The following is a 23,507-nucleotide window of genomic DNA, read 5'->3' on the forward strand; positions in this document are numbered from 1 at the left end:
CAAGTTCACATTTTGGTAGAATTTAGTGGTGCTGCTATTTTTTCGCGCATCACTGTACCAATTGTCTTTTAGTCATTAATTTTATTTATTTATTTATTAGTCTTCGAAAAAATATTGTTTCGCACAGACTTATTGTTCTAAGAGAAGCCTTAACCTATTTTTAAATGACTGTTAGACATACCAAAATTTAAAAAAAAATCTAGCACACTCATTAAAATAACGGTTACACGTGTCTATTGGATAGTAGTAGCCATATGTGGTTCGATTTAGAGACGATGTTCATAGATTCAAGCACAACATTGATCGAAATGAACCCGGATCCACACTCCTTCCACCCCACCGCAGGGCAACTCTTGGTGAAACTACCCTAGTTTCATTACGATTTCATTGAAGCTTAGATTTATGAGAATTCCAAACTTTCTAGGACTGCAACAAAACAGCTGGGTTGTGGCATGGTTCAATGTTGCGATCCTTAAACTGTTATGTAGTATTGAAAGCTACATATATCCTCCAAGTTCAGCATCCTCTGGCACATAACGTACTTACACATCCCTCATCGCCCACCTACATAGCATATAAGAAAGATTCCCGATGTGCTTCCTAGGTAAACAACAACCGCTCATATGGACTAGACACCGTAGTAAGGTGGTGTAGGTGATAAGAAAATGCACTATCAATGTTTTGCAGGGATCCCAGAGTTTATGTACTTTTATTTATATTCCGACTTTCATCAAATCAACAGCTCTCGGCTTCTCGGCTATGATTTACACGGGTAAAGGCATCTAAAAAATCCATGTGATGAAACCGACGAGTAACAGTGATAACGGCAACTGTGTAACGAAATAATCGAATCATGCAGTGTTCTAATGTTAGAGAATTGATGAAATCGGACTGTGAGACAAGTGACTATTGTGAAAAAAAGGAAAAATATGTTCTACAATGGTGCGAAAAATGTGTTTATATTTCTAGAAATATTGTACCCAGTAAAGGACTTTTTGTGCTCGTTTCTAGTGATTGCTACGTACTGAACTCCATAAAGTAAGTGAACCACAATTTATAAGGATATGTGTAGAAAAACTATTACTATAACTAATCGTGACCATTTCAACAGAGAACTAGAGAGAACACAATTCTTTTTTTATATGCTTCTTATTATTTGAAAAATGTCTCTCAGCATCAATTTTTCTCGAATTTTGAAAATATTTAAAACAATTTTAACTATGCTGATCATTCTATCGATGTATGGACGTCCATCGTATTTGCTATATCGCAGACATTTTTAATCATTCACAGGTTTAGTTTGTTTATAATTCTTGGTTCAGCAGTTATTTATTAGTACAATTTGATGAATCAGGACATTTCCTGAGATTAAGAAACCGACCAGTACTTTTGTGATTTAGTGTTAAGTATCCGCACAGAAATTTACTGATGTGTTTGTTTCGTTCATATTTTGGATAAGTGATTGAATCTTAAGAGGTTCATACCTACAAGTAATTTCCGATAAAGATGATAAGTTAATGGTTTTCTAGAAATTTGATCTAAAATCTGAATTTAATCTTGGTCTGAATCTTAATTTATGAATATCTGGAACTGAGAAGACAATCTGTATCTTAATCTGAATCGGAATAACAAAATGTAAAATCTTAATATGATATAATTAATATCTTAATCTCAATCTGAATTTAAAATCTTGATCTTAAATCTGACTTTAAAATCCTAAAAAGAAATTGGAATGTGAATATGGTGTTGTCAATTGAAAATGAATGAATTCTGAATTTTAAAACTGAAATCTGAATATGAAATTTGAATCTGAAATATAAAACTAATTACTGAATCTGGAACCTGAGTCTGAATGTACCTAAAATCTTAATCTGATATCCGATTTCGGAATTCGAATCTAATTACAAAATTCCGAATCTTTAAAATAATCTTAACTCTCTACTGAATACGAGCCCATATCGCAGTTATTTTCACATCTTTTTGCATAATTCAGTACCTACATACTGTAAAAAAATTGCAAAAATTTTAATGCCTTAAAAAACCATTTATTAAACCTGAAACTAAATATCTCATTTCTTACACTGTTTAAACAATAAAAACTATTGAAAAAAAAACTTCGGGTTTTTGGCATAAATTACCTAGTTAGAGGTCAATATGCAGCGGTCATCGGAATAAAACCGCGACACGACCGGTTTAAACTTCACATCCGACTCCACTCCGAGTGACAAAAGAAGGATTTGAAATTTGTTCCGGCCTTATACATTCTCTTGATACTCAATCAACACCTGATTACCCATCGACCTGTTGTTTTCGTTGACGAAAAATTCATTTTCTCAACGAATTTATAGTCCATGCAGTACAGGCAATTGAACTCTAATGCGTGAATACAAAATGATAATGATGATATTTTTCTTTTCAACGTGATATTACACTTTTAAGAGTGCACGATTTTTATAATTTTTCGTCCTAAGGCTTTCGTTCTTAAAGAAAAGAAAAAACAAAATATAAATATTTGCAATGAATGTAATGTGTGACATTTAAACAATAAAAACTGGGAGTGGAGGGTGGTCGCTTGAAAAGTGTCATCTGAAATCTATATCTAAATCTGAAAAATGAATCTGAATTATATAGCTTGGATTTTATCTAGATTTGTCAATAAATCCCACTTTGAAATCAAGGTTTTATTGTCGAATTAAAATCACAAAATTGAAGATTTCAAAAGGTAATCGACGCATTCAATGGAATTCATCGACTAAATACCTTTTGAAATCATTTTGTCTAAAAATTGGTGCATTATGATCTCAAATGAAGTCGATCAATTCAGCAACTATGTTTGGGATTTTCATCGCAAATCGAACTTCATTGTTTCAAGGGTAAACGGATATATAACTATCGATAATATGGTCTCATTATCCTTTTTTTTGCACCCGACCAGCAAAAAAACGAATTTGTGGACAATGCATGTCTCACTGTGCCAGTACCTACAAATAAGCGATATCGCGATGTTGAGAATGGCAAAAAAATCACCCAAATAGAACCTTAATCATTGTTATTTATCCCTTGTTCCCATCCGTCGTAAGGATGTGCGAGATATGCTTCGATGTAGAGGAAGTTTTGTTAATCGTCATTGAGTGATTGTAACTAAATTTTTTACACATTTGTTCTCACTATGAATCAATGATAAACTTTTCTTAATTCTGCGACTCGAGTGACGTGACTAACTAAATTTCATATCGTTTTGCTGGCTTAAATAATCTCTCTAGCCTCGAAACTATCGTTCGGATGAGCTCTTATTAGTCTTCAGAGCTCATCGATACACAAACTTCTTTGCTGAAGCATTTTTGGAGTCAGGACGAAGAGGTGAAATTTCGTGAGTCACGTCACTCGAGTCGCAGAATATGCCCCACTGATAATGATGGTCTTGGTGTGTTTGTGTTAAAAAGTTATATAAAAACCTAGCTGACCCGGTGTGCTTTGCTACACCTTCTGAAAATAAATTAAATTTGTTAAAAAAATTACTTTTATTTCTAAGGCAGCATTTCTTACCTAATTTTACCATAATCTATAGAGGCAAACTTGTTTGAAAAAAAACCTGCAACTGGAGTTTCGAATTTCAGTACAAAGATGATTGACTGATACTTTCTTAAAATTGATCTTTAAATTTGTTTTTCAAGATCTGAAACTTTTATTCTGTTTTAATAAGCATCATAGAGTTTATAATGATGTCAAAATATGTTTTAATGATATGGACTTCCAGTCCTTTCCCTCTTCCAATGCAAGAACCAATGCAAGAAGTGCTCACGAACTACTATAAAATCATTTTTAGTATCTAATTGAGGTAACATTTCCCTTCATTTGTCTGATAAGTATTGATTTTATGCCAAATATAATATGAATAAAGGCTTGCCTTCTTCTTTCCGACTCCACCCAGAAATAAAGGATGGTCTCAAATTAATCGTACGCGAATAACCTTAATTTTCTCTTTATTGTGCTGGGGGTCCTTTTTAAAACTTTTTAATATTTAAACTTACTGACCTTATATGTTCATTAACATTCGATTGAAAAGCAAATTTTCAAAAATTGAAAGGATCGAGAAAAAATCTGTTCATGTTTCCACGGTGGTATGAATATTTTCTAAAAATTTTCATGTAAACATCACACAAATCAGAAAAAAGGAAGATTTCTACGCCGAGAAGGCTAACAGTTATCAAAGTTTCTATTTTTTCCTTTTTTTTTAATTTCAATCTTAATTTCAATTAAGATCCACCGGGGCAAGTGCAAAAGAATTTAACCATTTAACGTTTATGAAATCTAAGAAAAGTATGTAAATCTTTAAAACAAACAATTTTTGTTTGTCACATGAAAATCAGTTAGCTTAGCTTAGCTTAGCTTGATTAACTACTCACATCCACCTTAAACCGTAAAACCCGAAGCGCATGGTTGTAGAAAATGTAAGCATTGCTTGTTCCAAAAACATATTATGATAACAATCACTTCGAGGTCCCCGATCGCTGGCGTGGCTCAGTAGAACAAGTTCCACATTGCCAATGGTTGCTACTCCGTGATTGACCGAGGCCATCAATTTTGATCAGAGGTCAAATGAATGGTGCTTGGGATTAGCAGCTCATTCACACTTCACAAAACTGATGCTCTCTCTTTTAACGTCAATAACGGCGCCGGCCACGTCCTAGTAGTCAATAGATAAATTGGAAAAATGAGAAAAGGATGAAAGATCTATTTTGTGCTTTAGGACCGAGGTTACCTCTGCATCCTAGCAAAACAATTTTGGTTGGGAGAGGGTTTGAAGGAATTGATTGGGAGACACTTTTGACTAGTGTTACGGTGAACCTTAGTAATTATTTTCCTAACTCCTATTAGTTCCTGTTGAAAGCTTTCAGTTCATTAACAGGCTTGAGTATGTTAAGTTTAGTGGTGACAAAAATTAACTATGAAGGGACTCTAAAAACTCTTGTTTCTTATTTCGAGTGAAAATTTTAATGCATCGTGCCGCAAAAATATCGAAACTACTAAAAAATACTTGAAGTATGGTTGAAAACTCCACAAAGTTTGTTTTCAATTTTTGAAATAAAAAAAAAACTTATCAAAAATGTTAATACTGCTTTTTATTCCCAAAAGCATGAAAGTTAAAATTAGCAACTGTCGTTTCACGAAGATAATCAAACAAAAAAAAAACTTTCCCAAAAATTGTACACAAACGTCTATCGATTTGGCTCTGAATAATAAAACTAATGCACTCTGTTATTATAAAATGCCAAATATTAATCGATCCTCACCGTTAAAAAATGAAACCATTTGTAGAATTCCACTTAAAATCAATACTTGTCCAGAAAGTTTTGAGCAAATGCATTGAATTGCTTGAAAAAATTTACCTCTACCCAGAATCTAAACTGACATTTTAAATTATTATACAAAGTTGATCAATAACATAGGAACTACCGATTTTTCACAAAATTCAATCAAAAGAATGGGCTTTATATAGAACTGAACAGTGTTGTACACAATTTTATGAGATGAATGTATATCAAGATTCTAAAGACAATGTGAAAACCCATTTTTATATCATTTGTAATTAGAAATTCTTGTCCCATTTCTGTGTGGGTGAAAAAAAAACAATTTGATTGTATGTAGTCGGTACACCAATGAAAATAATGGAAGTGTTCACTTATCTTTGTTCCGTATTTCGATGTCTTTTCAATCCTGTAAGCCATCATCAGGAAGGACAAGTTTGGTCCAATTGTTCAGCTGCTACAATTTTCGAGCAATTCCGGAAAACAGTTTGTTTGTCACATGAAAATCAGTTTTCAACAAACTCTTGTTGAAAGTAATTGAGGCAAGTGAAAACACAATGCTTTTCTGAACTTATTCATAGATGCGAAACATAATGTATAGGCTTTGAAATTAATTTAATACGTGTTCCTGTTTGTTTTATCAAATTGTATTGCATTGCATCTGCAGTTTTTCTACTTTATAAGTTGATGTTTGTTGATTCACTTTTACTAAATGCTGTTTTTATCAAGAGACCTTTATTTACAAAAACATTTAATAATTTTTAAAATCCACTTCAGGTTCAACACACGGGATATCCTTTTCTGGCCTTTCTCAAATAATGCTGAATCATTTTGGAGAGAAAATTCTCCAAAGGTAGAGGCGCATTTGAACTTGTTCCACCATGTGAAATTACAGGAGTTGATATTATGTATTTTCAACACTCTCAGGTCATATTAAAAATTTATCAAAAAAAAAATTCTGTAAGTCCTACGTATATGAATTGTGTGTTAACAAACAGTACATTGTTTTTCGGCGTATGATTCAAAAAAAGGTTGAGTAGTTTATTTAGACAGATTGTTTATTTGGGCCCAACAATGTATAGATCAAGTAATGAATGATGAACGTACAGCCGAAGCCAAGTGCCGAGCAAAACCGGTGCCCCTATAGCAACACTACTGTGTGAGCAGGAGAAATCCCGAAAAACACAACTGAAGTGCATTTTTTTCCTTCTCTTCCTACCACAGTAGGCAAACAAACAGCACGAAACGATATTGCTTCTTCTTCTTCCTTTTCTTGTTGCGAAAGAACCAAGCCTACTGCGTTGCTTTAGCGCTGCTCCTCTACACTTATGCCATATTCGTTTTCATCCTGGTGGTGCACCGGTAGTGCACCAAGTGCTGTCAATACGTTTTTTTTATATGAAGATGACAGCAGTTGGTGCACCACCATCTTTCCACCAGATGAAAACGAATATGGCATTAATGTGATGATTTTTTTCTCTTGCTCTCACACTGGCGAAGCGTTCTCTTCTCTTTGATTGGGTGTACGCCCGGCGTCTTAACAGAGCAGGGCAAGTGTATCAGAACGAAAAGTGCACTGAGTTGCATTTTTCAAGCCGCTCGGGGAGAAATGGACAACCATGTTGAAAACATTCACTTATGCATGCAAAAAATCAAAAAGTTCTCTGCCTTTAATTACATCAATCCTCTATTTTAAATGCAGGCTCTTGTTCAGTTCAGTGTCTGTTCATTTTCACCGGATTTTGTTGTTGTTCTTAAAATTGAAAAGGTGCTTGATACATCTTCAGTTTAGTACATGTTCAAAAAATGTGTTCGACCTATTTTTGTTGAAAACATCTTATTCTTTTTTCTGTCATCGATATGAACCAAAACCTTGGAACGGGCATTAGAAACGACCATCCAGAGTTCATGTGTACTGGACAGCAAATCAAAGCCTGCTTATGAGTTAAAAATTTGATAGCGGAATTTTTTGGCGAGTTTTTCCCTTATACTGTTCGTAGCACGAGGTTCTTGAATGAAATAATGATTTGGCCTATGATTTGTCGATTTGGCCTATTGGTAAGTCGGAGAGGTAATCAGTAGGCTCGAGTTCGATTCCTGTTCGAGAGGATTTTTTTTCACATACCATTCATGATTGATTTTTTAGATTGCCACATTATACGGCTAGTCAAACAAAACACCAGAAACATAATGTATGAGCATGTGTTAATTCCTTGAATTCTACAAACAGACCTAGATTATTTTGTTATTGCTTTGTTTGATGAATCTACGCCTTACCGTTTAGTGCAAAATGCATTGATCATGAATGATAAATGAAAAAAAAATCACCTTGACCAGGAATCGAACTCGGGTCTACTGATTACATCTCCGACACCTTACCAATAGGCCAAATCGTCAGATGAAACAAGTCAAGCTGTAGCTCTATTATTCAGTTAACTTCATCGAATCGAGCTCGCTGCTAGATTCCCCGGCAGAAAACGCTCATCGTGCTCCGATTAATGGTGCTTATACTGCCCCTGGGGGGTTCTCATTATGCCCCTATAGTGACTGGTTTTCAGTTTTTGGCAAAAAAAAATTTAAATGCATTTTTAAACGTTTTTATCTACTTTTTCAAGTTTCATCCAATTAGGCAATAGACTATTTGAGTCTGAACACGGAACAATGATGTAATACACATATTATAGCTGTTCTCTATGGCTAAATAAGCGTTTTTCTTAAGGTGGCCATTACGCCATTATCTCCCCTACGTTGATTTTGTATGGAGGCCTCCGGTTGAAAAAGTGGCATAGGTCATGTAGTAAAATAAATAGTCTAATCATGTCAAAACTAGCAATTTCATGAGAATCTCATGAAACTTGTATGAGTTCTGTTATTTTTTACAATAAATTTTATACGGAAGCTACTTGTTTCAAAAACCACAGAGCCATTCTGCAAATCAAATTCACTTGTTTGTCCAATCGTGCCTCTGAACCCATTTTTATGAAATAACCTGAAAATCGTTCGAGTTATGACATATTTAAAGTTGAATTTGTATGCCCGCCATAGAATGAGAGGAACTTGAAACTATTTAACAAAACTCGGCCAAAAAACCCTCGACTACCAAATTTCATTGATACGTAATCTTATTTCCAAGAAAATGCGTCCATTCTGATTCTTGATTTTATTTTTATTTCTGTTTCTGAATTTTGAATTTCGACCCGAGTTCTTATTCTGAATTGTAATTCCATTCACCCCAATACCGCACACCTTAACTGTTAAACAAACGCACGCATCAGGATGATTGTCTGCTGATGTCAAATCGAGGGCGTCAATTTTGCCACCTGCTGCGAATCAAACCAACAGTTGCCTTGACTGGAGAACCGTTTAGGATACAATTTTCCGCCAACGATTACCACCAGGCATTTGCTTCTTGGTGTGCTTGTGGGATGGCCAAACCAAGTAGAAGAAAAGGGACATTGTACGTCTCTGGACGTCCTTTTATCTCACAACAAATTACACTGATCCGAAAGCTAGGCGTCGTCGATGTAGATTGTATATACCGGAGAATAGCGAACAATATACAACTTGTGAATAGGAGATTCATTATCAATGTTTCGTACTGCGCAAAACTCTTCCAAAAAATATGTATGCTGGCTTATTGATGATCTGACCGTCTCAAAATTAACATCTTATTGACCGTTCGTTTCGAGCGCGCTGGAAAAGTGAACTCGAACTACATATTTGAAATCAAAAGTGAATGAATACCAACAACATTGAAGGTGAAAATGAAATAATCAAATTTAGACTGCTCGCCCGATAGTTCCTGGGTGCTGTAAACTGCTCTGCATGTAGCGGCTCAAGAAAAAAATTTCACTAGTGAAAATGTTGGGAGAGTGTTTTCGGTCACATTTCATGATTGATTTGTGGACAAAACGTGCGTTGTGTTAAATTTGATTCACGAACAATGTAAGTAGTCGACGTTTTTTATTAGACATACCTACTAGCTGAGAAAGTGGTTTAATAATAAATAGTACACAAACAGGAACAGGTTGAGAGTATCTTAAACAAGCTACAATCTTTTGACGGAAATATGATGCACTTTTTTCATTAGGTTTTATAGGTTCACCTGTGAAAGTCGATTATGCACCACGGATTTAAAAGTGAGATTGATTGAAAGCTTCCACATCTGTAATTGGACGCTAGCCTAGATCGACTCTTATTTATTAGCAGTTTGGAGCTGCTCTAACATACGTTTAAGTCAGCACAACAACAAGAAAAACTTAAGTTTGTTACACATAATTGTTTGACACAAATGGATTGTTAATTTAAAAAGGATGAAAAAAATCTTTAGGCGAACACAGTCATCAACCTACATAAATGTTAGAAAGGCTTTATTTAGGGGTTTAAGCTTGTGTTTCTATTCGTTCCACACAAGCGGAACATGTCCCCTTTATTCGAACATCCTGAAAGCATGCCAGAGCGCGCAAGTTTTGCGCTCAACGCGTGCAAAGCGTCGTCAGCGATAATATTTGCTGCTTCTCCAGTTGGACTTTTTTTAAAATACACCATCTGTTTTAGGCAATCTTGTTGCACTGCCGGTCGCAGAGAAAACAATAGGGTTATTTTCTCACTTGAAGCCCGTACGAGAAAACAAATTGAAAGATATCGTGGCGGACTTTTTATCGTATCCGACTTATACTGACTTTAAGGAATCATTTTTAAGATCGTTTACTCACTTGGGATGAATTGCGATTCGCATTAATATTACAGGGTGGCTGGCGAACCGGGAAAAAAACCAGGAATTTCAAATCAAAACCGCGAATTTTTATATGGATTATTAAATTCTATTAAATCCTAAAATACAATGTTGGGATTTTATATTAATGAATAAAATGCCGGGAAAAGTCGAGAATATTTGAAAAATTGAGATGTCTCGACCACAAACTTACCTTATTTCTTAGCACAAGCACTGCAGTTACTATCAAAATGTTTTTAAATTAAATCAAAGTTTCACAATTGTGAAGTGTGATTCATATGTTGAAATCAGACAGTTTTCTATTGAATCCACATCTCGAAAACTAAGATTTAAGCTTATCATCTATCTTATTACTGGAATTACTATACACTAGTCCAGAATTGACGTTCGAGTCTGCATCACAAGCTCATTTTTTTTTTTTCAGAAAAACACGTTATGCTGAAACGATACTTGGAAAAATTAGCAGAAATCTAACAAACAAATTTGAACTGGGGGAGTTATTTTGAAGAATCCGACGAAAATATCGGATTATTTGATGAAAAAAAAATTAATTTTAATAGAACTATAAAAGAGAGATATTTATTTATTTATTTATTGGGTTTATATCAACGGATCACGTATTGATCCTAATGATTAGACTTAAAAGTAACATTAATATAAATTAACAAAAAAGTATAAACTACAGACTACACAGTTCTTAACATCGCTAGAATTCTTCTTTTAAACGTATTCCTGGAGGTATCAAAGTCGAAGAGCTCTGAACAACGGTTGAATATCCTTGTAATACCGATCAGGGCACTATTGGCTCCATAGTTGTTCTGGCGAAGAGGAATGTGAAGCTGAAGGTTCCGATTTCTTAGTCCTGGAGGTCGTACGCACAGGTTGATAGTTTCCAGCAGCATGGGGCAGTCTATATTCGAAGCCAGAAGATCGGAGACAAATAACGCTCGAATGGTAGCTCGCCGGGCTTGGAGCGTGTCCAAAGATATGAGGTAGCAACGATTCTCGTATCGTGGAAGGCGGAACGGATCTTGCCAATTCAAGCGTCTCAAAGCGTAACGTATAAAGCGTCTTTGGATGGCCTCGATTCGATCAGCACCATTCTGATAATAGGGACTCCATACAGCAGATGCATACTCCAAAGTTGAGCGGACAAGGCTACAATAGAGACTTTTCAGGCAGTAAATGTCTTTGAAGTCTTTAGTCACGCGAAAGATAAATCCCAAACTTCTCGATGCTTTGTCGACTACATAATTAGTGTGCGACTTAAAGTCCAACTGTTGGTCAAGAATTACACCTAAATCATTTACTTGTTTTGCTCGAGCAATTATCTGGTTTCCAAGGAAATAATCAGCAGTTACAGGAAGCCGTTTACGGGAAAAGGTGATGACCGAGCATTTTTTGCGGTTTAATGGCAGGCAGTTGTCATCGCACCATTTGGCAAAATTGTCAAACTGTCGCTGTAAAAGTACAGTATCTCCAGAACATTTTATAGTGTAGAAAAGCTTCAGATCATCTGCATAGGCGAGTTTTGGACCGTCAAGTAGTAAAAGCACGTCATTGAAGTAAATCAGGAACACTACTGGGCCTAGATGGCTGCCTTGAGGCACGCCTGATGTGGCAGAGAATTGTTTGGAACATGAGTCACCAGATCTTACAGAGAATTTGCGTCCAATGAGGTAACTGCGAAACCAATCTAATAAGGACCCGCAAATTCCCAGCCTTTCCAGCTTCGCAATAGCTATTTCGTGGTTCACTTTGTCAAAAGCGGCCGACAAATCAGTATAAATTGCATCGACTTGAGAACCGGCAGCAAAACTGTTTTGCACGAATGATGTGAATGTCAATAAGTTCGTAGTCGTAGAGCGCTTGGGCATAAATCCATGTTGATCATTACAAATATATTGCTTGCAAAACGAGAAAATTGGGTCGAAGATAACGAGTTCGAACAATTTAGCTACAGCACACAAAGCCGATATTCCTCTGTAGTTATGAATATCCCTTCTTTCGCCTTTTTTGTAAACCGGGAACATAAAAGCATTCTTCCACAACGACGGAAATATAGCTTTGTCAAGCGATGCGTCAAATATGCGTTTGATAGGAATTACTAGATGAGGCATGAAGCATTTCAAAAAAGTAGCTGGTATGCCATCGGGGCCCGGGGAAACAGAATTTTTTAGTTTAACAGTCGCCTTCAGAATAGTGTCTTCACCAAAAGAGATGTTGTTTAACCTTCCAAGGCCGTTCGCTAAATATCCGTTTCGGGGAAATATGAGTTGTAATTTGATTTCGTTCTCCTGGCTGTAAATGTTAACCGATTTTGATGATATTATATTCATTGTGTAGGTAATTTATTCTTATTTCTCAACATTTTAAAATAAAGTCGATATGTATTAAAAGGTTATCAGAAACTGGTTCAGAAAGTAAAAAGTCCGAAAAATCAAATTTATTTTTAAAATACTCATAACTTCTGACAGATTTTCTGTATTTAATTATTTCATTTATGTTTGAAATTGTCAAGAATCCATCTATCCGACAATGTATAGATATGTTGGGGTCCAATGAAAGTTTTTACCGCTATGACAGATCTTCCGGTAGAAAAAAAATCTTACTTAAAAAAAACGACATCCAGTTTTGGCTTTGCTTAGCTGTATTTGATTTCTCAATGAACCGATTTTAAAAACTCAAATTTTAATTTATTGGCGTTAATTTGTTCATTATTTTCATAGAACATACTTGGTCTGTTAAAATTACCAGTTCATCAGTATATTGGAATGATGATAAAGATGCTTGAAATGTGCGCTTCGGGTCATATTGACCCGAACGGCTTTGGAGGGTTAAAAGAGTATTCAAAGATGGAACGTTTCTAGTTGCACTAGCTATTTGTTCTGGGGAAATAGATCCGGAAGTGAAGACGCTAGAAAACTTTTTAGCAAAAAGATTGCATATATCGTGGTCCGACGATGCCGTCTCGTCATCAAGAAACAGGTTAGTTGGTAATCCCGACTCTTTCCGCTGGTCTTTGACGTGTTTCCAAAAAGAGATATGAATCCAGTTATTCAGTCATGAAGTCTTACCTCGGTCGAAAAATTTTCTGAAAAGTTATTTTTACAAAAATCTAATGATCAATGGTAGTTTTTAAATAGATTAAAAAATGAGATTTTTTTTATGTGACTTTACTTATTTTCAGCAGTTTTCAATTTAGTTAACAGTACCTCAAACATCAAAAATAATCATAACCATATTTCAAATTTTCATTTCATTGATAAAACATTGAAAACAAATTAAAAAAAGAATATTTTCTTTGTGTTTTATGTAATAAAACACGAAAAATTGTCAAAAAGTTCCAAAATAAAAATCAAATTTCTGACAAACGACATGACCTCGAGGAACTTATTTTATTTGGTTTCGAAAATATTTTCTTCTAATATTGAGCTTAAATTTAACTTTTGAAAATCGGGAATTGTCCCATGCGGGAAAAAATGCCAGAAAAAAGATGCCACCATTTTATTCGGTCAATTAATAAACGCATAGAAGGAAGAAGATGTAAAAAAAAAGTAACTTAAGGCAGGTAAGGCAACTTATTTTCTTAGCGTATTTGAGTTTCAAGATTGAACTAAAAAGAATTAGGTCCTCTCACACTTTTACATTCAACTTGCATAAACATATCTTAAGTTATGGTCAAAAAACCTGTTGGACATATTTATTTGCACATTTTGAAACGAGGGAAACCATAAAATCTCAATCGGGAAAACCGGGAAAAAAACCGAGAATTTGAAAATGGAAACTCGCTGGCCACCCTGGCATGGGCTAATATCTTTATCTTTATATTTTCGGAATCGCTTGTTCCTATATTTTTTCAAAAGCGACAAACGAGTGATATGAAAAATTCATCAGAATAAAATTGGTAATTTCGAGCGTTCGACAACGACAAAGATGCATTTTATTTATTTGCTATCAAATACGATCCATCTGCGTCCCCTTTTGGCAAATGGCATAATGGCTGCACTCCCTGATTGGTTCGACATAATCAACATTGCACAATGAACCAATTGAAAGATTGCTAGAATTGATTGGGACTCTTTATATTTTTACTTAACGCGTTTCAATTGGTTCACCAATTTTAGCACTATTCATTTCCTGCAAAGAAATGAGAGAATAAATTTTTCGATTTATAGTAGAATAACTGTTTTTCAAATAAATGGTTGGTGTTCTAATTCGTTGAATGATGTTTTGCAAAAATCTATTGGAAACCTTGACTAAATTTTAGGTCTTAGTGCTGATAAATAATTGCATCTTTAACTTTTCGCAATGCATAATTCTGTTAATCATGACATTGTTTAGCGTGTACTTATTGAAAAAACAGAAACAATTTCATTTATAAAGTGAAGTTAATCGATTTTTTCTTCTTTTTTGGAATAAATACTTTGAAGGAAATTCTATATCTAACACAATCGAAAAAATCAAAAGTGTAGTCTGACATTTCCAATAGTAAAATTCTAGCATAGATTAAAGTTATAGTTTTCTTTTTAAAATCCTCTTAAAATAAACAAAAATAGAATAGAATAGAATAGTTTTCTTTTTGAAATATTTCCATTCCTGATGTTTAAATTCAATAAAACTGGTTTGCCAATAAAAAAAATCTGAGCTAAAAATTCAACAATAATTTTTATTTTCGAAGTTTTCTAGTCACGTGAAATCTGTACGCCAATTTGCGTTAAAATTGAACCACTTTCCGTAGGTAACATCATTTCAAGAAACTTTCACAATATTTGAAAGTATCAATTCACAAAATATTTAGATATAACGTGTAAATGATTAGGTTAACAAAATTCCCAAACCCGGTAGAGTTCGTGATTCTGAGTTAAGGAGGACAAGTGATTGAAGAATTTAATAACATATCGTTTATCGGAAGTTTCATGAAAAATGTAGTGACGCCTTGGTGAATTTAAACAAATAACCTTCTTGAGAACTTGTTTTCAAAGCTTTCTGCCCTCGTTCACATGGTTCGATTTTACGTTTTTTTTTTCATTTGAAAATTACACTTCCAAACTAAAAAAAATCTAACAAGACGATTTTCGCGGACCTGTCATAAATACAACCGATCACTATTTTTACTCATGGCCAACTCGATTTCATTATTATTCGTTATTTTTGATTTACTGCTTTTGAACGATTGAAATTTTACAACCAATAATCATTATGTTCATTTTTTTTCTGTTTCCAGGTAAGGCAACAATTTGATCCAGCTTTCACCGCGTCACCGTAGAAAGCAAGACCGGTCCAGCTAAACCATTATTGTGATAGTTTTAACGCTCAGCTTTTAAAATCGGACTATAATGCCCAATTCTTTACTAAATACCGGAGATGACGATCGTGAGAAGTTCATCAATTGGCCCTACCAAAATGACTCCAAGAGTGAACTGCCGATGGATATGCAGTTTAATTCCGGACACTTACTGCAAATAGTCGTGTATAGGTTCGTATTGCTTTTGGTTAGTTTAGAGCTGTTGGTTTTTATATTGTGTGCGATTTCAATATGCTGTTTATTAAACTGAGCCATCAAAAATCTTTAGCGAGATTGATTTAAAAAAAATTACTATTACTATCTTTATTCATTACAGTGTTCTGATGGTCATTTCGGCAATTGGAAACATAACAGTTCTAACACTGCTAATAAAACGTCGCATGAAGTCACATTCTCGGATAGATATGATGTTGATGCATTTAGCAATAGCAGACTTAATGGTATGAACAGAACAATAGTTGTTAAGATAGTTAAGTGGCTGTTTAATATGCTGTAAATTTCACAGCTGAAAATATTCCGCAACGCTACAACCTATATTGAAATATGTTGAAATAATTCCAAGAAATTCTCTTTTCCGTCCTTATTTTCGGTTTGAGCTTATATAACATCATCAAACGGTTTCGGACCCTCGAAAAGTTACGTCTTTTTCAAATGCCGAATCGACAAAACAGATTGAAACAAAACTCGGTTGTAGGAATTGATCAGTGTTTCTGATAATGATTACATAATTTAAAAGTGTTGTAGCTAAGAGCTATTTTAGCTATGCTGTTCAAATCTTTTGCTGCTCCGGTTTACCTACAAAGGAACTTTTTGAGGTTTCCTGGTTTGGCCTTATTTTTTTTTTTTTTGCTTTCCATATAATATGTCATAGATACACCTAATATATTTTTTACCCTTTATACCTCACTTCTTGTATATCAATAAAACATCTTGTTCTAAAATTTCATTAATGTATGTAATATATACACTGCCGGCCAAAAGTTTGGGATCACCCGCCTAAAAACATGCAAATTTTGATCGTTCATATCTCAGCCGTCTTAGGACATATTGCAAATCTTCTGATCTCATTTGAATGATAATGAGCAACAGCTATTTCGGAGGTATTTTGCCCATAAATAATGTTTAAGTTTTGCACCTAAAACTTAACCTAAAGTTAGAGCATGTTCAAAAAAACGCACTCAATATTCAAAGCCAATCATCTCGCGATAAGGTTGACCAAATTTCAAAATTTGAGTTGCACTAGAATCCTTATTCTAAACTTCTCAAAATACAATCAAAAAATGTTGTGCAAAAATTTAAAAATGTACTTTTAATTAATAAAATAGACACTTAAGTTATCGTCCAAAAGTTTGGCAAAATAACTCCGAAATAGCTATTGCTCATTATCTTTCAAATGAGTTCAGAAGATTTGCAATATGTCCTAAGACGGCTGAGATATAAACGATCAAAATTTGCATGTTTTTTAGCGGGTGATCCTAAACTTTTGGCCGGCAGTGTAGTTGGATGAGCGCAGAAAAACCTTGACTTCTAATCAGATTTGAAAGCACTTTCTTCAACTACAAAGAAGAAGAAAACTTGTTTTCTTTCCTTGGCAAAAACCTTAACTTCCCAATTCTGGAAAAACCTCCAGCTTCAATCGTCAAAACAAATCAATCAATTCAGGTCCTTTCCGAGTGCTTTGGCGGAATCGCACAAAAGATGATATCTGGTGTCCTTTCTTGCAATTTCATGGCGGTGATGAATCGACAACAACGAACGGCTTCATAAGGTGACATTTCTAATGATGCCATTGGAAATCGCGTGGGCGTATACAGTCCGGTGGATGGCCGGCGATATCATGTGTCGGTTGATGGCCTTTTTCCGAACATTCGGTCTCTACCTATCTAGTTTCGTGCTCGTTTGCATATCAGTCGACAGGTGAGACTTTCATACACGTGTTTCGAGCTCTAGAATGGACATAATCCAGATAATATTTCTTCTGTTTATAACATTGTTTCAAGATACTTTGCCGTTCTTCAGCCTTTGAAGCTATCGAAAAGCAGAGGGAAAATTATGATAACAATTGCTTGGGCCTTATCCTTCCTATGTAGTGTTCCACAGGTAAGTATTTTTGTTTTTCATTGCCATAATTTTGTAATTTTATGTGATCGTTTATTATCATTTATCCTCCATGCGCTTCATCATCGTTTAAAAACCGACCGTTCCTACGTCAGTACAATAAAAAAATCTGGGCATTTGAGGACTCCAAAACTGAAAAGTTTTTTTGTCTTGGATTTTTTTAATCTAGAAGTTCATTTTTGAAAAAGTCAGGAAACATTTTCAGATGAAATATTAAGAAGAAAGCAATGAAAATTTTGATACCATCGAATAAAATTTACTCTATTTTCCATTTCACATTTATTTCTATTTCAGACTATCATCTTCCATGTTGCTCATCATCCTGATGTCACTTGGTATGAGCAGTGCGTCACAGACAACATAATAGAGAACGATAATTATATTATCGTATATAATATTATCGTCATGATGTTTATGTACACATTCCCACTTTTAACCATCATTTGTTCATACGGTTCAATCTACATGGAAATATTCCGGCATACACGAAGGCCCAACTCTGGTATTATAGAATAAAAATGAAAATTTGAAAGACTTTTTATAACTGCCAGTATGAAATATTTTACAGAGGGATTTCGCAGATCCAGTATCGATGTTCTAGGGAGAGCCAAGCGCAGAACTTTAAAAATGACCATCACTATAGTGATGGTATTCATCGTTTGCTGGACACCGTATTATGTTATGTCAATATGGTAAGATAATGCTTTCGACTTTCACAGAAGTTTATGACAGCATTTCTCAAATCTAATCTAGGTATTGGCTCGACAAAAAATCAGCATCGAGCGTTGATCAACGTGTTCAAAAAGGACTCTTCCTGTTTGCTTGCACCAACAGCTGTATGAATCCTATTGTTTATGGAGTATACAATATCAAAATACGCAAAACTCGCAAAACGGTAAACCATTCTCTTCAATCGGAATTGTCTGTATACTTGAATGCACCTATTTATTATCTTTGCCAAAATACGTGTCGTTGGTAGAACACAAAAGTAACAACATCTAACACAAAATGAAACATCAGTTGGATGAAAGGGTCGATCATGTAAACCTAACAATAAATTTAACGACTCATAACTTATTTGCATCACAAGAAAAGTTGAGCAAAGCGATTTAATCATTCCGAAAATAATTCATGACTTGAAAATAAAAAATAAAAGGAAAGCGAGTGTTGAAAACTGTCGAAACCGATTTGATTGCGCCTGAAGATGCAACTACAAAACTCCATTGTGTTGTGTTAATACATTTCATACATGATTTTTGTTTGTTTTGATGGAACCAACATGAATAATGTCTTGCTTGTTTAGCTAGGATTGCATGTTAAACTATTGTATCAAAAGTTGCGATTGATTGCTTCATTCTACTTACAGGAGACTGATCAGTGTTCGGTTGTACTACGTAACACCGCAAAATATACCCGTCATTCGGAATCTCTCCGGTCATCCAATGGTAGAGGACATAGAACTATCAGCGTTGCCTGTGACGTCAAAACTATTTAAATACATTTCCTGGACAAAAACAAGTCTTCCACACATTTGTTTCGCTTTAATTTCTCTTTTTCCCGAAAAGGAATCCACCTACCTAACCTAACCTAAGGGTTCGGTGCCGATTCTCCGAAGTATAGGGCCAAGATAAAAGATGTTGGCGATCCGGAACCAGCGTCTACACTTGCTACCAGCCAAGGCTTTCATCAACTGTGCGGATTTCAGCGGCTAAACTACGCGGCCAGTAGCTTCAGTGGCTGCTTCTTCTTCGATGCCTATCAGGATTCCAGTATAAGAAGAAAAAGATAAATTATTGGCTTAAAAGGAAAAGAAGATTGAAGTTTCTTCTTCCTTTTTTGCTTTTTTGCTCCGGCTAGCTCATTTAATTTAGCCAAAGAAGATTTCGGAACAGTTTCCGATAATAAATTTCACATGTTGCAACGGGAGGCAGTGGGCGAATTGGGATCTGGGTTGTTAGCGGATGATTTAAGCGCCACTCCGAGGAGACCAGCCGCCTTTTGAAAGCTTGCCCGGCTTTTGAGACCCAACATAGGATGGGTGTATATTGTATTGGCCCAGATCAGACTCAACCTACCGACCTCAACCGTCGACCATCCATCAATATCCCAGACTAATTGGTCGAAAAATACACGAAAACTAAGACTGGTTGTTCGGTTGGCCAAAAAATATCAACTAACTGGAAAAAACTATATTTCCAGAATTATCTTCAGCGGACCCACTTTCCCCGAACAAATTCCCCAAGATTGCTTCGGAAACTGGAAAGGGGTTGGAAGGGAAAAAAAAGAATAAGCGAGAGTCAACCCTACTCAAAAAAAAACTACCGAACAACCGAAAAAAAACGTGAACTTTAACCATTCATTAAAAACATCGTTTATTTGCTCGAAAAACGTTTGTTGCAACAACTGATTATTTATTTACATTTTCCTAATTTGCTTGGTGGTGGTTTGTTGTTTGTTGGATTAGTAGGGAGTGTAAGTTTACATTTTTGGTGGGTGGTTTTGGCTTAGAAGGTTTCTCCTACATCTAGCTTCTCCTTCGAGATTTCTTCCAATTTACATTAGCGCCTCTAGCGCTGCCTAGGCACACTAACCTTCCCAAAATTTCCCCGGATGGGGGTATTTGTCTGTCGGTAACTAAAGAGTGCTTTCCTCAAGTTTCCTTTTCCTTGACGAGGAAACGGTGCGTTTTCTTTCAACACCACCGGAGGTTATTCCAACCTCATCGGTGGACCATGGATTTTATATGTATAAAAAAATATCTCGCAAGGGGAATTGAACCCGGGCCCTCTAGGTCCTCAGCTGGGGACGTAGCCGAGTGAGCTATTTGCTCATATGTGTGATCGGCTTAAAAAAGGGAATCAAGATCGGATTCCAATCATGCGCATGATATATGACAATTTTTTGAGTACTCACGTTGCTGGGCAATCAAACCTCAATTAACATTTCGGTTGATCCCCAGACCGTCGTTTCTGCTGCTGTCGATGTTGGTATGGTCGTCGCCGTCGCAGGGTGTCGTCGGAAAATCGGCGCAGCTCCCGTGATGTGTGGCTTCGCCGGTGGCGATATGCGTCGACCCGCAGCGGATTTCCTTGGACCAGGTGATGATGACGTTGTTGTAGGCTCGCGTGGGCTTCGTACCTGATCCGTTTTCGAAAGTTAGTTTTAGGGAAAAACGCACTAAAAACCATTAAAAATTACCGTGTTCTGCTCTTTGAGCTATCACCCAACGGTATTGCTCGCACTTAGAACACTCTTAATCGCACTCTATTTTGGGAAGGTTTTAAAAAAGACATTTTTATAAAAAAAATTAAAACCCACGGTTTTTTTAACAAGTACCTTGTGGTACCAATGCGAACCCGAAATAAAAAAAACTTGCAGTCCAGCCTACTCCACAGCCCAAGGAAAAGTGATCGAGTACTTGCATCAGCCCTCAGATCAGAACAGTCATCTAATTTCCTGACCGGAACTTCGTAATCGTTAGCGAACGATTACGAATGTTCACGAAAAACCCTCTTCTTTTTCATATTTTTTTCTGGTAATCAACCCGAGATATTGACATCCGATCTCGGGTGTAGATTCTAATTCCCGATTCTTACCAATACAACCATAAGACCTATCATCTGGTGGGGTCAACGCCCGGACATGCATCAGCTGGTGGCGATATCTCTAGCAAAGTTTCGCCAAATCCCTTTAAAACACCCAGATCCGCTTTACGAAGAAAAAGAGTTTTTCCGTGACGTCACGCTCTCGATGGGGTGCGTCGAAAGTTTTGTTTACTCTCCAAAATATTTCTCTCCTACTCGGCTATGCTCTTGGTTTACTTGGTCTATAAATAGATATTTTATCGGCTTTTACAGGGATGGCTATTTTCAGCTAGGTGTTCATTCGGTCTACTAAGGGATGTTCAAGTAAAACAATATGAAAATTATTTAATTTTATCCATACTGCTACAATGTATTTAAGATTAAATTAATTTTTTTTGGAATATTGAGAGCCGTAAAGAACGAACTAGCTTCGTTAACAGTTGGAACAAGAGAGAGAATTTTATTTAAATTTTAAACATGGGTTACTATGATTATTTTGTTACTATTAAACGCCTGCTGCGTTCAACACTCCTCCTCAAACTATTCAGAAAGTACACCCATCTTAGCACGTAACTTCTCAAGGCGTACTCGCTGAAGCGGCTTCGTCAGGACATCTGCAACCATATCCTCCGTCGGGCAATATTGAAGTTGAATAACACCCTTCTGCTTCAAGTCGCGAACGAAGAAGTACCGTGTGTCAATATGCTTACTTCGTCGCTCGATCCGGTCACTGTCAACCATCTTGATGCAGCTCTGGTTATCCTCAAACACTTTGGCGGGAATGGACTCGTCTCCACTGATTTCGCTAATCAGCCGGCGCACCCAAAGCAATTCTTGGCACCCTTCAGCGAGTGCAACGAATTCGGCTTCAGTTGAGCTGAGGGACACACACGCTTGCTTTCTGGATCCCCAGGATATGATGCCTCCTCCGAAAAATACTGCATGGCCAGAGTTAGATTTTCGGTCCCGAGCATCACCGGCCCAGTCCGCATCTACGTACATCGCCAACTCGCCTTCTGTGGAACCCAGTTTCAGCTTCAAGTCGGATGTTGTATTCAGGTATCGCAGCACACGCTTTGCCTCATTCCAATCCAGTTGGGTTGGGCAGCTGGATTTTTGAGCTAGGATGGATGTGCTGACAGCCACGTCCGGCCTGGTATGAACAGCTACGTAAAGCAGACCTCCGATAAGACTGAGATACTGCTGGTTGTTTGGCAGCCGTTCCTTCTCCTCCTTCTGCTGTAGGTAGCCCGGATCAAGAGGAATCTTGCTGGGTTTGGCCTCCCCGAGCCCAAATTGTTGGGTTAACTTCCGGATGTACTGCTGTTGGCTAAGCTTGAACCTATCCGGACCACGTACAACTTCCATGCCAAGGAAATGTTTGATGTCTCCAAGGTTGTTAATCCTGAAGTTCGTCAGAAGACCTTGGAATATTTCTTGGAACTCCTCCTCAGTCTCGGTTATCACCACCATATCGTCCACGTAAACCAACAGATAGGCGATGACAGTTCCCGTTCGACGAATATAGAGACACGGGTCTGCTTTGGAAATGCTGAACGACATTTTTCGCAGGAACGAATCGAGTGTATGGTTCCACACTCGAGCGAACTGCTTGAGGCCGTACAGGCTTTTGTTGAGACGACATACACTATTTCCAACAGCATACCCTTCCGGTTGTTTCATATAGACAATCTCGCCCAGTTGTCCATGAAGATACGCAGTCTTGACGTCAACGTGTTTGACGACCATGCTACGACTGCTTGCCACTTCTGCTTCGGGATATGGACCATAGCTGGGGAACCAAACACTCGGATGTGAGCTAAGTTCGGCTTCTTTCCGCTCCACATTTCCTCAAGTGTCACCTCGTGTCCTTTGGTAGGCGATCGATTTACCAGATAGACCGCTGTTGCTGTTGCTTCTGCCCAGAATGACTTAGGCAGATCCGCTTCAAATAACATGCATTTGGCCCGTTCTACCACAGTACGGTTCACACGTTCGGCTAAACCGTTTTGTTCGGGAGTGTAATCCGCCGTTGTTTGATGGCGAACCCCCAGACTGTTCAGATGGTCTTCCAGCTTCTTGTTGCGAAACTCCTTCCCGTTGTCGGTTCGCAGAATTTTTAACTTTCGGCCAGTCTGCCGCTCTGATGAACATCGGTAATTTTCAAAAGCTTCAAAAATTTCATTCGCTGATTTTTCTTTCAGGAAATACACTGCGATGCGACGAGACTTATCATCCGTGAACGTAAGAAAATATCTTCTGCCGCCCAACGAATTAACTTCCATTGGTCCGCACACATCGGAATGGACCACTTCCAGGATTTCTTGCACACGTGAGCCTTGCTTTTTGAAAGGAAGACGAGTTTGCTTACCCATCGCACATGTTGAACACCGATCTTCAATTTCCGCTGGACCGTCGAATTGCACTCCGGAGACCATACCACGTTTCAATCG

At 36.7% G+C, this 23,507-nt stretch overlaps 1 protein-coding gene across 1 annotated transcript; it reads left to right on the forward strand.

Annotated features, from left to right (window-relative positions):
* Positions 1–730: 730 nt before the first annotated feature.
* Positions 731–19,365, forward strand: LOC129748835 (adipokinetic hormone/corazonin-related peptide receptor variant I-like). Its single transcript, XM_055743604.1, has 9 exons — positions 731–1,038; positions 15,272–15,523; positions 15,669–15,792; positions 17,121–17,269; positions 17,353–17,452; positions 17,765–17,972; positions 18,039–18,162; positions 18,224–18,365; positions 18,837–19,365. Exons 2-9 carry the CDS (start codon positions 15,384–15,386, stop codon positions 18,963–18,965), a joined length of 1,116 nt encoding a protein of 371 aa, XP_055599579.1. The 5' UTR covers positions 731–1,038; positions 15,272–15,383; the 3' UTR covers positions 18,966–19,365.
* Positions 19,366–23,507: the final 4,142 nt, after the last annotated feature.

Source organism: Uranotaenia lowii, chromosome 2 (genome assembly GCF_029784155.1).
Source record: "Uranotaenia lowii strain MFRU-FL chromosome 2, ASM2978415v1, whole genome shotgun sequence".
Lineage (NCBI taxonomy): Eukaryota > Metazoa > Arthropoda > Insecta > Diptera > Culicidae > Uranotaenia > Uranotaenia lowii.

Excerpts from the sequence above, each read along its gene's own strand:
- LOC129748835 (XM_055743604.1), top strand. The coding sequence starts at position 15,384 with ATGCCCAATTCTTTACTAAATACCGGAGATGACGATCGTGAGAAGTTC. Across the intron at positions 17,270-17,352 it reads GTTTGCATATCAGTCGACAG|ATACTTTGCCGTTCTTCAGC; the intron begins GTGAGACTTTCA and ends CATTGTTTCAAG. Across the intron at positions 18,163-18,223 it reads TATTATGTTATGTCAATATG|GTATTGGCTCGACAAAAAAT; the intron begins GTAAGATAATGC and ends AATCTAATCTAG.